Source organism: Pleurodeles waltl, chromosome 4_1 (assembly GCF_031143425.1).
Source record: "Pleurodeles waltl isolate 20211129_DDA chromosome 4_1, aPleWal1.hap1.20221129, whole genome shotgun sequence".
NCBI lineage: Eukaryota > Metazoa > Chordata > Amphibia > Caudata > Salamandridae > Pleurodeles > Pleurodeles waltl.
In genome coordinates, this window is record NC_090442.1 from 740,636,131 (window position 1) to 740,650,303 (window position 14,173).

The 14,173-nt window shown below is 40.7% G+C and overlaps 1 protein-coding gene across 3 annotated transcripts in view; it reads right to left on the bottom strand.

Annotated features, from left to right (window-relative positions):
- AHCYL2 (adenosylhomocysteinase like 2) overlaps positions 1 to 14,173 on the bottom strand; it is a 407,107-nt gene that overhangs the window by 296,289 nt on the left and 96,645 nt on the right. For 2 of the 3 annotated variants that reach the window (XM_069229350.1, XM_069229352.1), the window contains exon 2: positions 6,080 to 6,188. In XM_069229350.1, coding sequence (XP_069085451.1) covers positions 6,080 to 6,188 — 109 coding nt within the window. Of the gene's footprint in view, positions 1 to 6,079; positions 6,189 to 10,316; positions 10,393 to 14,173 lie in introns of those variants that run through there. The other variant, XM_069229351.1, reaches the window with a different exon arrangement.

Sequence of the window (14,173 nt, forward strand, 5' to 3'; positions counted from 1 at the left end):
TGGCATTCAAAGAAAGTAGCAATGATACAAATGGAAAATCATATCTTATGTTGGAAACAGAAAAATATACAAGTCTGCAAATTGTATACATGATCTAAATCGAATCAAATATAAATCTAATAATATAAGAGAATGCACAAACAGCATTAACTTACATCTTATTATTAATCTTCATATTCGAGATATTCTGAGTGTGCAGCCTTCTTTGTAAGTAGTCGCTGGTCACCAATTCATCAGAACGGCGGCACGAATGTTCCAAACTGTAGAGACTGAGCTTTCAGACAGAAGGCATTTAATACATTTCTGGGACTAGGAAGTCCCCAAGGAGGATTCCATGTCCAGCCATCCATGCATCAACAGCAGTGGAACGACAGCTGCACGGGTCACAAGAGGCCAAATTGACCTGGAGATTGAGGTATTCATTTCTAAACCAAGCAGGACCCCACTCACAGACTGCTCAACTCTTTTTGTTATCTGACAAACATTACAAAAATATTCAAAAAAGCCTGACCTAGCAAGACATTGTGGAAAAGAGCAATGCTAGTGTTCTGCCTCCTGTGTCTAAGGTTGGCATCTCAAAGTGCAGTCCACACACTGATATAATATGTTCTAGATAGTGATAAAACTAACCACAGGCTGGCAAGGTTTAAGTTAGCAGATTGCCTCCATTAATTTTGCACCAGCGACTGACATCTAACATCTAGTTATCTAGGCAATTATCTGTCAATTACCAATCTCAGCGCATTATTTCGGAGCGATGAATAATATGTAGAAAGTGCATACTTAAAAATGTTTTTAATTTTTTTTTTTTTTTTTTAAACAGCAGTTGTTAGCAAGTGCTGCCAGGGATGACAGAGTTAAGAAATGTTTGCTTGCAATTACTTTGTGGTAAGCATTTGAAGAACTGTACAGGCAATAATGAATATCATACAATTCCTCAAATAAGAGAAGGCGGTTATATTGAATTACTTGGGCATTAACAAATATCTCCCCCTTCTGCTTTGACTCTTGTGATATCTTAACTTTTTTCTTGGAGGACAGGAGGTTATTGTACCAAACAGGAGTTTCTATTGATATACGAGGAATGTTACGTATTTGACAAATATCACTCTGAATCAGAGCCTCATTCGTCTCAAGGTTAATATTTTTCTAGAATCAAGAGTGATTAACTTTGAACAAATAGTTGTGACTACCACATTTCAAACATGAATAAACCCGAAGGAGATGCCAAGTAACAAAATGTCAGAGTTCAGACACAGTGAGCCAAGCATCTGCTCATGTTTCAGCGTCAAAACGCCTAGATTATCAAGAAATGGATCTGCACAGTTCCTGGCACTGGATAAACCTTCACAACTTTAACAAAGATAAGACTCCAGCAAACTAACCTTTCACCCACCAATAGAGTATTAAACATATAAAATTATTTTCTTGCAATTCTATATCAACACGTCTCTGCTCTTCCACTTGTGATTCCTCAGGTTGCTACCCTGGTACTTCTGGATCTCTCTGTGGCTTTCAATACTGTCTCCAACACCATTCTTTTACAATGGCTGCACGTGTCTGCCATATGTCTGAATACACTCAATTGGCTGAAATCATTCCTCACTGAAAGACCAGTCTGTTCACCTTCCCCCAGTCTCTGTCCAAAGCGACTCACCTCACTTACGGGGTTCCCGATGGCTTCTAACTCATCCTCACTATATTAAACATATTAGTTCCATCTGGCAATATCATTCAAACCCACGGTTTCAATATTGCCCCCTGTGCTCATGATACTCAGCTTATTATCTCCATATCAGTAGGTTCAACACTTGAATGTTCCAGGTTGTCAAACTGACGTACTAATACTGTCTCAAGCTTAACAGCGACAAAATGGAGGTTATGTGGTTCCTGAAGTCTACCTGATTTTGGGAATAAGGCTGGTGGCCATCTGAGCTGGGAGACACCCCCCCTGCCAACCAACTTTTCCAGAAATCTAAACTTTGCCCTACATGGTCAATCAGGCTACTGGCCTCTTGCTTCACCATTCTCAAAATGCTTTGTGAAGTGTTTTTGTGGCTTCCCATTGAGTTGCACAACACGGTCACTTACACCTTTGTGACTAGTTGTCTAGATTTAGCACTACAGGTTGGCATTCCTGACTACATTATCACAAGACTGCAGATTATAAAGAGCCCTGCTCCTAAACTTGTGTTTAATATGACAGCTCGTACCTCTGTCATCACGGCGCTCTCCTCCGGCTTCTAGTATGGTAAAGATCACTCTTCAAATTCCTCTGACATGCTCCTAAAGCGCTCCATAACACATCCGTAGTAGAGGTCTTTACAGGACCTTCTTGCTTCAACCCCTTCTGATGTTTTTCCAGCAGCTAGCAACAGTTTTACTAGATGTGCCAGTCATTCCTTTTCTTACCTGGCAACCTCCAACTGGAACAAATGTTAACTCTGTCTGCATGATCACCTCCTTCACCCTTTCAAAAAGAAACTTAATATGTCTAATTTATGTTCGTCTTTCCCACTTTGCTTCCACTGAGCTAGGATATCCCAACTGTGCGAGTCAGTGCGATACAAATTCAATTTATATAACATTTCATTCCTTAAAACTGCATGTATATAAGTATTCGTACATTTTGTATATTGTATTTCATACACTTATTACATGCAGCAAACCCTTGCAATACATTTACAAAAGTTTGAATGATTTATACAATGTTACTGAATATTCCGGACGATAAAACCACTTTGGTCTCACAACTTCAAGACATTTAAACACAAAAGACGACTTGCCATATCAAAAAAACAAAAAGTTTGCATCTCTTGAGCAAAGACACTCTTCAGGTGGGAGCGGGCTCTGGGAGATCAGGTAGTGGCGATTTTACTGGTACAGAATATATCATGGTGCATCACAGAAGGAAACGCTGTATTGGCAAAAGGTATTTTCTCACAGGTTGAACTCACACAATGACACATCCCTTCCAACAATATCCCTGACGGAATGCACTAAAGCCTTAGCTTCAGGTTTCAGCATATGCTAAAAGAACCTTCTCTTCTTAAATTGTACAAAGAAAATAAACTGCTTGCCTTAACTCAACACCATGAACATGTTTTGGTGGCTTCATAATGAAAACAAATATTTGCAACTTGGAGGCAACACCACTATATTGCCTTATGCATAGTAGTCAAACCACCTGTACCCGAGTCGATAAGCAGGAAGGTCGGATCATGAGATACCAGCTGCCAAGTTTATCGAGGGAGGATAATGGTGATACACCTCAAACCCTATTTTGATAAATGACTGTACGCCTTGGCAGCCAACAGGGTGCATGCTTTAAACTATCTAATATTCAGTTAAAAAAAAAAAGCCAATTTACAAAATAAAGTATATCAAAATGTGCTCTGTGATCCTCAACATGGTTCAAACAATTAACATCTGCATGACTTTCGTAAAGTTTCTCATGATAGTCTAGGCTTACCGCCAGTGGATGGTTAAAAGGTAATGTATTTAACCTCTCAATACATTTATTTAACGGGGCAGGGTTAAAGGGCACAATGGGCGTGGGAATGTCCTCATGTTCAAATCACAGTACAGACCAGAGGTAGCAGCGGGGAAATGTAACAATTTTCTGAGAGCAAACTAATGAAAAAAAAAAACACCCTGGCATTGGATGCATAGATGGCACCTAGCTTTTCCAGTCACTGCCACTTCTCAAACTGACACCCAGTAACATACCCGTAGCTGTGAATATGTAAGACCCCACTAACTTTACCAGTGTAGCTCTAAATGGTCTGAACTGGCAATCCATTGCACAAAACTACGTAGGACTAAGCAGAGAAAAAGGTGAAAGTTCAAAATGTGGATATAGTAAAGGAACAGAATTCGGGGAAAAAACAAGGGGAAAAAACAAGGGAAAAAAAAAAACTTGCACTGACAATTTGACTTTATGGAGCATGAAGCATACAGCTGGAGAGACTCATTTACTAGCTAAGCAAGATGCTAGAATGCTTTTGTCAACAAGCTCACTTGGTCTTGAACGCAGAGCACAAGTCTCTTTAGAGCTAAGAACGAGGGTGCTCAGTGTCTGAAAGATGCAGACCTCATATTGCCTGTGGTAATTTCATAATAAGGACCGCAAATACTCACAGGTCACACCTGAGACCCTGTCTGCACAGCTGCACCTGCAGTTCTTGCCAAGTGAACCTGGAGCCTCATCTGTAAAGGTATGTCCGCCACGAGACAGCACACTGGTTGCTAATAGCAACCCAGATCGACTTCAGAGATGTGTGCTAGGACATCTAGAATTCCACGAACTTTGTGCAATAGTTTGAAAAGATATGCTCCAGCACAATTGCCCTCGAACACAATTAGGGTCCTCGACACCCATTCGGCTAATTGCAGTTCAGTTCCAAAAGAAACTCATGGGAGGACAATAACCGTTTGATATTTCTGCAACCCTGTGAAATTCACTTCCTCTGGAGCGCCATGTTCCCATACTAAACTGCTGCTTCTCCAACTCTGACTGCCACAAAGTTGGTGAAAGTAAACTATTCCACTTGTGACAGACATTTTGTGGCAATAAAACACAGATAATGGCTTGAATCAGAAATCGTTCAATTGATGAGGAAACATTCCTAAGGGAGGATGATCACCAAAGGGTATTTGGTCACTTTGGATAAATAGGTTGGAATAGAAACCCACATTTATGTGTGCAACAACTGACAGATACAGTTATCTGACATGGACAACTAAATATACACCTTTTGAAATACTGCCTCATAAAAACTAAGAGGTGGTAAATGGACTAAAGTGTAGGAGGGCACGTGCAAGGCTAGCTAGCACGGTTTGTAGGACTTCCATTTCACAAAAACTGTGCTTTCTGTATAAGGACATACAAAGCTCTCACGGCAGGACATGCAGAGGCCATTTGATAGGAGGCATCTCCCACTAAAAGAGAAAGGAGGCAGTCTCTCAGGCGCACAAGCAAGATCGTTAAAGACTGCAGTAGGCGGCAAGGACAAGTGAAACGATACTGGAGACAATTATTGTGAACAGTGGCTTATTTTCTTCTCGTATCAAGACTCTGGAAGCGGAACCTGAGAAAACCTTTAGTTTTGCTTTCACATCCGCAAGTCTGCTAGGCAAACCTCAATGGAAGCATTTAAGAACGACTCAAGAAATCGTGCTAAAAGCAGAGTATAGGAACTAGTCACAATATCACCCACCTAAATCACTTGCTGTCCAACAAACTATACGCACTGATGGCAAGGAGTAGTAATTTAGGAGGGTTATACTCTTTATATATGACTGACCAGATTGAGATACATAAATAAATGTATTACATCACTACAACACTAGTAGGTTCATAAAGAGAAGCTTGTTTTACTTGATTTGCCTTTGTTGCACAATAACAAAGTATGTATAACGTGAAAACTGTGAAAGCAGATGTCAAAATGAATGGACTAGGACATGCCACCGTACTCCTAATGGAACAGAGCTAGACAGACACATCATGCTCTCTCAGAGGACCTCCTAAATCAGATCCAGGTACCATGAAATCGTTCAAAGCCACTGTGTGTTTTTATTTATGTAATTTTTTTTTTTTTTTTTTTAAAGAGGCATATGTTTTCGAAAAAAATGCTTTGGAGTTGAGACTGAATGAGAGAAAACACTACTTTATGGTTCTGCAACTGGTCTTAAAGCATACACAATTTGACTACATAAGTGCACTAAGAAACTGAAAGGATACAGGGCTTCGTTTTCATGGACACAAGAAGCAATAGTTGTGATGGTGTAATACGGTAGGACTTCAGGGCCTTCATACATACTAGGACGGGCATTGGCATGCATATTGCTATTCTTTGAGAGAGGTACACCATTCTCCGAATTAAAAAGCATCAGATTAAAGAGAAAAAAACTAGAAGGCATCTTGTGAGATAACTTACTAAATTTCCACTCAAGCAATGCATTTTCTAAACTCAACTCAACCACAATTCCCTTTCTATTACACTGACAAATAGCATAGCCCCACCTCCCATCAATCTCCCGATTCTGGGCACGATCAGAAGTAAAGATGAACACTTACCAGAACTGTAGCTATCAGTAGAGGACTGTGAGATGGAGCGCGAGAGGGAGCGTCGCCCGATCTTTGTGGGGCGTTTATTAAACTCTTGCTTCTGGTCTGCAAACTGGATCTGCACACAGAAATAAAATATATATTTATAACCTGTAGTATTTATTAACTTTGTACAGCTGAAGTGGCCCTACAGAGGACACAAAGATAACTTAAAAGTACATTTAACCGAAGATTTGTGAAACAACATTTAATTCACTGGGTTTGTGGGGTGTTAAAGTGATTTGGGGGTGCTACTATTGTGGCCAGGTTTTATTTCAGTTACTGAACGCATTATAGCAAGGACCTGGAGGACAAACGATGCCAATCCTTGCTGGATTCCAGGGAGCTGTGCTTTGGTTTTTAATGAGGCATTAATGATCACCACAGAAAACCATTAACGCTGTACAACTGACCGCCTTTAGTCTTTATCCAAACAGAAATGGGCCAGAGTTCATGTCCTGACGAAGCCAAGATCACTGAATACAAGCATAGGGGAAAGGGAATTCAACTGCGGAGTGGCGAGGCCATGAAGATGGACATCTTGCATACTGACAAAGAAAAACAAGATGATGCTATGAAATATCCGTGCGAGGTATAGTTTCTTCTCGATGAAGGAGGCAGAATTTCCAAGAAACAACCAACAGCTGTTAAAGATTTTCTCAGAAGGTCAGAGCAACTATACTAATAACCTCCCCTAAAGGACATAATTATACAATCACACTCACTTCCGAAGTAATGGGTCGAAAAATTAGACATTAATGTAAAACGTAACTAGAAGAAACTGCACTTGCCACAAGCAGCCCAGTGCTTATATAATCAAACATTTTTCTTTTTAGTTCCTAAAACATTCAAATCCAAATATTTCTACAAGTTATTATGCTTGGATATTTCAATACCATCTAAACTAGAGGTGTAAGAAATATTTTTTCAACTAAGTTATGCAAAATGACAAACTAAGCAACTGCAAAATTATAAGTATTTCCCTTTAGCAAAACATACCCAGTTGGGGAAAATTCTTGCACAGATGTATGCCTGCAAGAAAATTCTACACGCACAAACTGGCCTGCAAAAAAGGAGCCATAGCAGTTTATTGTGGGAATTCTTGCTCTGATGATTTCTAAAAACTTTGCAAAGTTAACAAACGTTTTAAAACGTTCCTTAAATGTTGCATTTCCCTAAGTAAAACCTTTGCAATTTTGCACTCCCCTCCTGTAATCCCACAAGTGTGCCATAACTGTCTATTGTCTTAGTTTAGAAATGCCACACAACTCACAGATCAATGATCACCACGTCCAAGCCCATCACTCCTGTGTTTCCAACCTGCACACATGCCAGAAACCAAAATCAGACGATGGGGTTGACAGTATCAATCAGAAGAAGAAAAGGCAAATTCCAAAACCAGAATGGAAGAAGATAATTTTAATGTATGTCAATTGCTCATTCTATATTGCGAAGACTTACATTGGCAATCTATAATAAATAGGGTATATTATATGATGATCAGCGATCCCTCTATGCTGACCGGAAACTATGCAGTCTATTGATCAAGTATGTATCACAGCAACTCCTGTAACTAAGAATTTTGCAGTGCACTCAAATGTGGAACAAAATGGATCCCTATGTTTTAAAAAGTTTCCCAGCATGCTCCTCGAGAAAATCTATAGCTTCAGCAGAAACCGTTAAAAAAGGTTATTCATCAACTATTAATGCCTTAACTTTCACACCAGCAAAGAATATCATATTATTAATACTTTCTTCCTAATGGTGAAACTGTTTGTATAAAACACTATGTAACGGTGCACTGAACAGTATTAGAGGTCTAGTGATTATGGTGCAACATTTAAGTCCGTCTACTCCAGCTATGTTTTAAAACGGGTTTCCTGTACATTCGTACTTGGTGCGTTCTCTGTTCACACTACATTCTTCAAGTCCAATCCCCTCAAGAACCATATCTGCTGAACAGTGGTACACATTACTTATTTAACGTTGAAGAGTCTCTCAAGAAGGCACTCTAAGAAGATTTTCTTCTTGCCTATACAAGTGAAAACATTCTGAAGACGGTTAGGCAGGACTAACATCGCTGACGTTAGGTGGCTATGAGTGTGAGAAGTTAGTATCCCAAATCTATGCGTAAAAATGTAAGGTTACATCCAGATTAGCACCTTTATTTAATTTTACAGCATCTGAATTGTAGAGAGTCCTATTTTTTTCCCCGTAAGATAGCCCTTTGAGAACCATGTCTACAGAGGCCTTAACATAATTAAAGGTTACCATATGACTACATGTCAAAGACATCTAGTTTCCCAGTGTAAGTTTCAGTTACCACAATAGTATATTCTGAGTTGTATGGCCTTGAGTTACAACAGCTTAACTCACTGGATACCTGAATACATTAGAGGAGGGCATCTGATCCAAACTAGCCGCAAGATTGCTGAAGCTATTGAAATAATCCCTTAATAAACAAACATAATTTGTAAAAGTAAAGTCCAGGACTGGAAAGTTGTTCTCATGACATGGAGTCATGATAATATGGAGCAATTCTCCAATGACTGCACACTGGAGATGCGTCCAAGATGTGCAGACTCTTCTGTCTTCAGGTAGTGTCAAACATCATCTGCTAAAACTCAGACCTCTGGGGGCGGGGGGGTGGGGGAACCACAGCGTACACAACCAGCACAAGAACCCAGGTCCACCTTCTACGTCTGTGAGAGTAAGACATGGGTGTCCTTTGATGGACATGAGTGAGCACCACAAACCTTTCCTTTCACTTCTTATAACCCAGATCAGCTTCAGGGCAATGCAAGCACTCAAAGTAAAACCAGCATAAAAGACCATGTTTCCTCGATCCCTCTACCCTACAACCTCATTAAATCAGCCTCGTTCTTCTACACTATTGTCCATGCCCCATTTACCTCTACTTCCATCCACTGCACTTTGAAGCAGCCATGGTATGCTACACCAAAATTAAAATTATATGATTTGACTTCATTTTACAACCGTATTGTGTTCATGTTCGTACCTAGCTTTGTATTTAACTCGGTCCTCCGTAGCAGCCTGTCGAAATAACAGATTAGTGACCAGTATCAAAGCAGTATAGTTAACAAATAGTATTTGTAAGATCTAGTGTGTCTGAAATAGAAATTACTTCCCAGTAGGTGGCATCTAAACAGCAACAAAGGTCTCTTTTAGGGTAGAGTAGTCAGTGACTTGGGAGAGCAACGCTCATAAACCATTGCCAAGTAAGAACAAGACGAGTGTTGATCCCACTTTGGACCATACAACTGGTATATTTGTTGTTTAGCTTCACTGAGTGTCACTACAGAAAAGCACGACCCACCCACTGTCCTACCCTGAACTACAAATGAAATTCAATACGAAAGCAAACATAACATCCTTTGTACAGCAACAGAAATCATAACAAGGACAATCACAAAAGCAGTAACTGTGTGAAGTCTAGGGTTGGGCTAACATCAGAATGGCAGACGTTTCTCAAGGCTAATGTGCTTGCTTGGAACGTGCGTGTAAGTTGTATAGCCAAGGACAATTAAATAGTTACTTACAGTTCTTAATTATTCGTTCTTGACTGCTTTCATTCAACAACATCCTGCTATTCTGCACCCGTTTAGTGCATAAACCCAATACATAAAAACATCTGGTATCCATGGGTTATGACAGCATTGGTTTGTTGTGGTCACGTGTGCCAGAATACCTCTGCAGCAAGCGGAGCTAATGCTACGTCTCCTTCCCACCTGGTGCACCAACTGTTCAGCACAACGGTTACCAAGCCAAATGGCACTTGGAGACATGCCAGGGCCTCTAAGGCGGACAGAGTTATCTTCTTGGCTACTCTACGAAATCCAGGCTTGGCCCTTGTCTCTCATACAAAAGCCTTTGAACCATAGATCTGCAGACATCTGAAAAGTGAACACTTCAGGTCATTGCTACTAAAATCCAAAACTTCTCTGAAAGATCTTACCATATTAGCACACTCCATTCTCACTCGTACAGGAAACTATGACGATTTTGGAAGAAGTCGTTCTTTCACAGTATTACAACACCGCGACCTCTCCGAAACACATTTGCAGACCTCGAAATGCTTCAACTCTTCCATAAACATCGGACATTACCCCGCCAATAAAACTGCATTAATGTGGAGGGGGGGGGGGGGGGGGGGGGGAAATCACTTCTGCCATAGATTTGCCCTCACCTGGGAGTTTAACCCAGAGCCTCCGTTCACATTGTATTTCTTCTTGTTGTTGAGCATGGCGTCGCCCGTAATCCCTCCGGCAGGACTGGGTGCCGCAAGGCCATGCATTTTTATACCTTGGAGCACCTACAATCTCGCTAGGTCTGGTTCCAACCTGCCCGAATGGCTCTCTGGCCTGGCCTCCAGCAAATCGCTTGGCAGACATGAACCCCAGTATTTAATGAGGCATTCCTGCTTGCGTCGTTATAGGTACAGCCAGAGTAATTAATGTCGTCTTGCTGACCTCTAAACAGTTAGCAGCAGTCCAACAAGGACCAACCTGCGCGCACATTAAAATGGCTCACTCGTGTCCCAAGCACGCTTCCTAAACCAGATGTAATTAACTTGTTAATTAGGTCTGCTTCGCCCCGGCCCTTTCCTGGAGTGCGCGTGTTGGCCCAACACGTCATCACACTTCACATGCTGCAAAGAAAAGGTGCAAGAAGAGGGTTATGTGTTTTTCATGTACGGTGCAGGACCTTCCCCGGTCATTCTGCACGGTAGAGTGCAAGAAGCAGTGATCTGTCATTTGTTTGCAGTATTCGTCACTGCAAGTTCAGCATTGTTATCAATGATGTGCACTGTAATTTCAAGATCTGTGCAAACCTTCTGAAAAAACTGTCTATGTTAATGGAATCCAGGAACCTTCCAACAATCAGTGAATGTGGATTACAGCTGGACTTCCGTGTTTTGAAAAAAAAAAAAAAAACTAGAAACATAGTATTAGTTTCCCCAACAAGCGCCTAATCGCACAAGGAACTCATTTTATACTGCGTGAAGTCCACTGGAAGTGAAAGAGGCAGGTGAATAATTTGAGGAACTTTGCCTTTGGGGAGCTGCATTCAGCCTGGGTCACGGCACCCCAGCAGGATAAGGCCCTGGTGTGATGCCATGCAAAGGGATAAGTGAGCAAGAATGCTTGTCAACAACTTTCCACCTTCGTCAACAGGGTACATGGCCTCACTAGTAACCGGTCGAAATTTCAAATGAAAAAAAAAAAAAGTGTATCAAAAATATTTAAACTTTTGCATTCAGATGTTTTCCCTTTCGAGGTACAGTAGCAGAGGAAGCAGGGTAGGGATGGAAAACAGGGCAGAAGTGGGGAATGGGACCAGTTTTACAAAACGCAAGGGTGACAGGTTGACAAAAGAAGAAAAAAACACAGAAGATCTGTCAAAGGGAAAAAACAACAATTAAACATCTTGCAAAACCGATCTGAAGAAGCAGGGGAATGAGAAGGAAGGGAGATTGTATGGGCTTACCCCAGAAAGTAAGAGACTAAAATATAAAGTAGAATATAAGAGGTGCCGTGAGTGATTAAAGGCATTTCCCCTTCAATGTGAACAACCACTTTGGGACTGTTCAATAGCGCTCACACAGACTGACTTAACATGGCATACTGCACGCTCTGCATAAGTGTAACGTACATCAGCCTAAGCAAGTTAGAGAGTTGAGAAGCAGTCACATCCCTCTAAAAGTACTGGTTAGAATACTGCCACAGAGAAAACTATCCAGTTATCCTAGTAGGAGCAAACACCATAATCCTTTGTGAAGGCACAATCAAGCTCTTTGGCTTCTGTCAAAAGTGAAAGAAAAGGATGCTCCTCTAACAGCAAAAGCAAGAAGTATACCTGAACTACACCAACCCTAAAAAGGATTGCGTCTGTGCATCAGAACAGGACCCGCAAACTGCCAACAGTTCACAAATTGAAATACGGTGCGCCGATAGCCCATCTTCTTTGATCTCAACCCTAGCTCCCAAGTCATTTATGGAGCCCAATGCATGAAAATAAGCTGCTCCTGACAATCGTCACAATCCAAACAGGTGGATGGGGCTCTTTCAATGGCACCCACCAGTACCTGCAACAAATATGGCTGCTGATCAACGGCCAATTAACATAACAGGGCTTGCTTTCAAGCTTACAAAGAAATAAAAAAACTAGACAAAATTAATAATATGAGTCGTGGCGAAGATATCCTGATAAGACTCCCACTTCGCCGGTGAAATGAATGGCCTTTGGGCCTCCTCAGAGCAGACTATCTGTCCAGCGTTCTGGTACTCTGAATTTTACTGAAAGTGGTTACGCCTCCCGTAAAAACCTTACATAGCAAGCAGTGACTAAGCCTATAGATCTGGTATGGCAAGTTGATGCGATTGTTACTTAATTTTGTTTATAGCAAGCATTTGTCACAACAATATAAGGACAACTGCACAGCATTATATATTCTATCTTGTGTAGTACATGCCTAAGCCCGAGATATGGCAACAGCGGAAATGTATGTCTTTACAGCCAGGAACTAAAGTCAGCCAGCAAAGATGTTCAGAAAGGTAAAACCTTCTGAAGAAGCAGGGGACCTGTGATCTCCACTTGAGTAGGCCTGCTTCGCATTTTATCTTTTCAAGATCAACAAATGTACCATCATTAAAATGAGTAATTGTAACACTTATTTTGAAAACTTTGAAATAGCAAAAACAATGATATTAAATAAAATAGGAATCAATTAAATATATTTCTATACTGAACAGAGAAAAGTTCATAATGTGGCACTTATCAAGAGGACTAGTGAGATGAGTAGTAACACTCATCAACCGAACTCAAACCCACAATTAAACAGTTGTTAGAACTGAGGGCCTGACTATGATCTTGGTGGTGGACGAGGTTACTCCGTCACAAACGTGACAGATATCCTGTCTGCCATGTTACGATCTCATTATATCCTATGGAGATCGTAATATGGCGGACGGAATAGCCCTCACATTTGTATCTGCCAAGATCGTAATCAGGCCCTTAGTCTTACCCCACAAGGCTGTCAACATGTACAATTTAATCTTTCTAATTGCATGGAATTACTTTTAGAACATTAAGTGGTCTAAAGTGTACATATTAGAATACATTTCCTACCAATGAGTGTGTCTATGCCTTTTTGTGCAAAAAATACTTTTACGCACAATCCATTTTTGTGGTGCCAGAAGGCTCCCCAGTAATTGGTTTCAAATACTGGAGGCTTATTACATTTGAGAGCCAGCTAGAAAGCCACCTCTGAAGTATGTATACTCTTCTGTCTAGGCCTGAAACAGGAAATACAGGCTTTATTGGAGTGTGGGGTTGGGGGGGTTCTGGCTGTTAAACATTATACCTCCCACCCCGTCCCCCAAGAAAATGAAGTTGCTGGGAGCCAAAAAAGAAATGTTGTACCTGTATAACTTTTAAAAGGTGGGATAGACTGAGAACCAGCATTGGTAAGAGGCAGGTCCCTGGAAATCATTTTCTGCACAGCAGCCTACGCTATCACTGTTATATTTGTATGGGTTAGCTGCAGCGATGCAGTGTTTAAAGTAAGGGTTAGGGGATGACATTGTCACGTGACATACTTTCCATTACTAGGCTTTCATGAACAAGTTACTGTATTCGGGGAGTTACAGATTTGCTGCAGTTGAACTGAATCAACTGGACACATCTAAAAACTGTGAATGGTCTAAGATCTTAATAAGTCAAAAGATCAAAAACACTAATTAGGGATGCCAACATTAGTCATAACTATCTTGAAGTATGCCTGGCATACAGTCTCCTCCTTACTACAGAATACCAAGACACAAATTAGCAACCAAGGTCCAGATGTATCAAAGGGTTTTACCCATTCTGTGTCTATGGGAAAATGCTTTAGTACATATGGCCCTAAATGATTTACCAACACCTTAATGGAGATTATGGATGAGGTCTCTCCTCTAAAAAGAGAAAAGGACCAAGAGGAAAAGATATTACTCGTGGTATACAAAAGAAATCCTTTAAAAAAATAAAAAAAAAATTTTTTAAAAA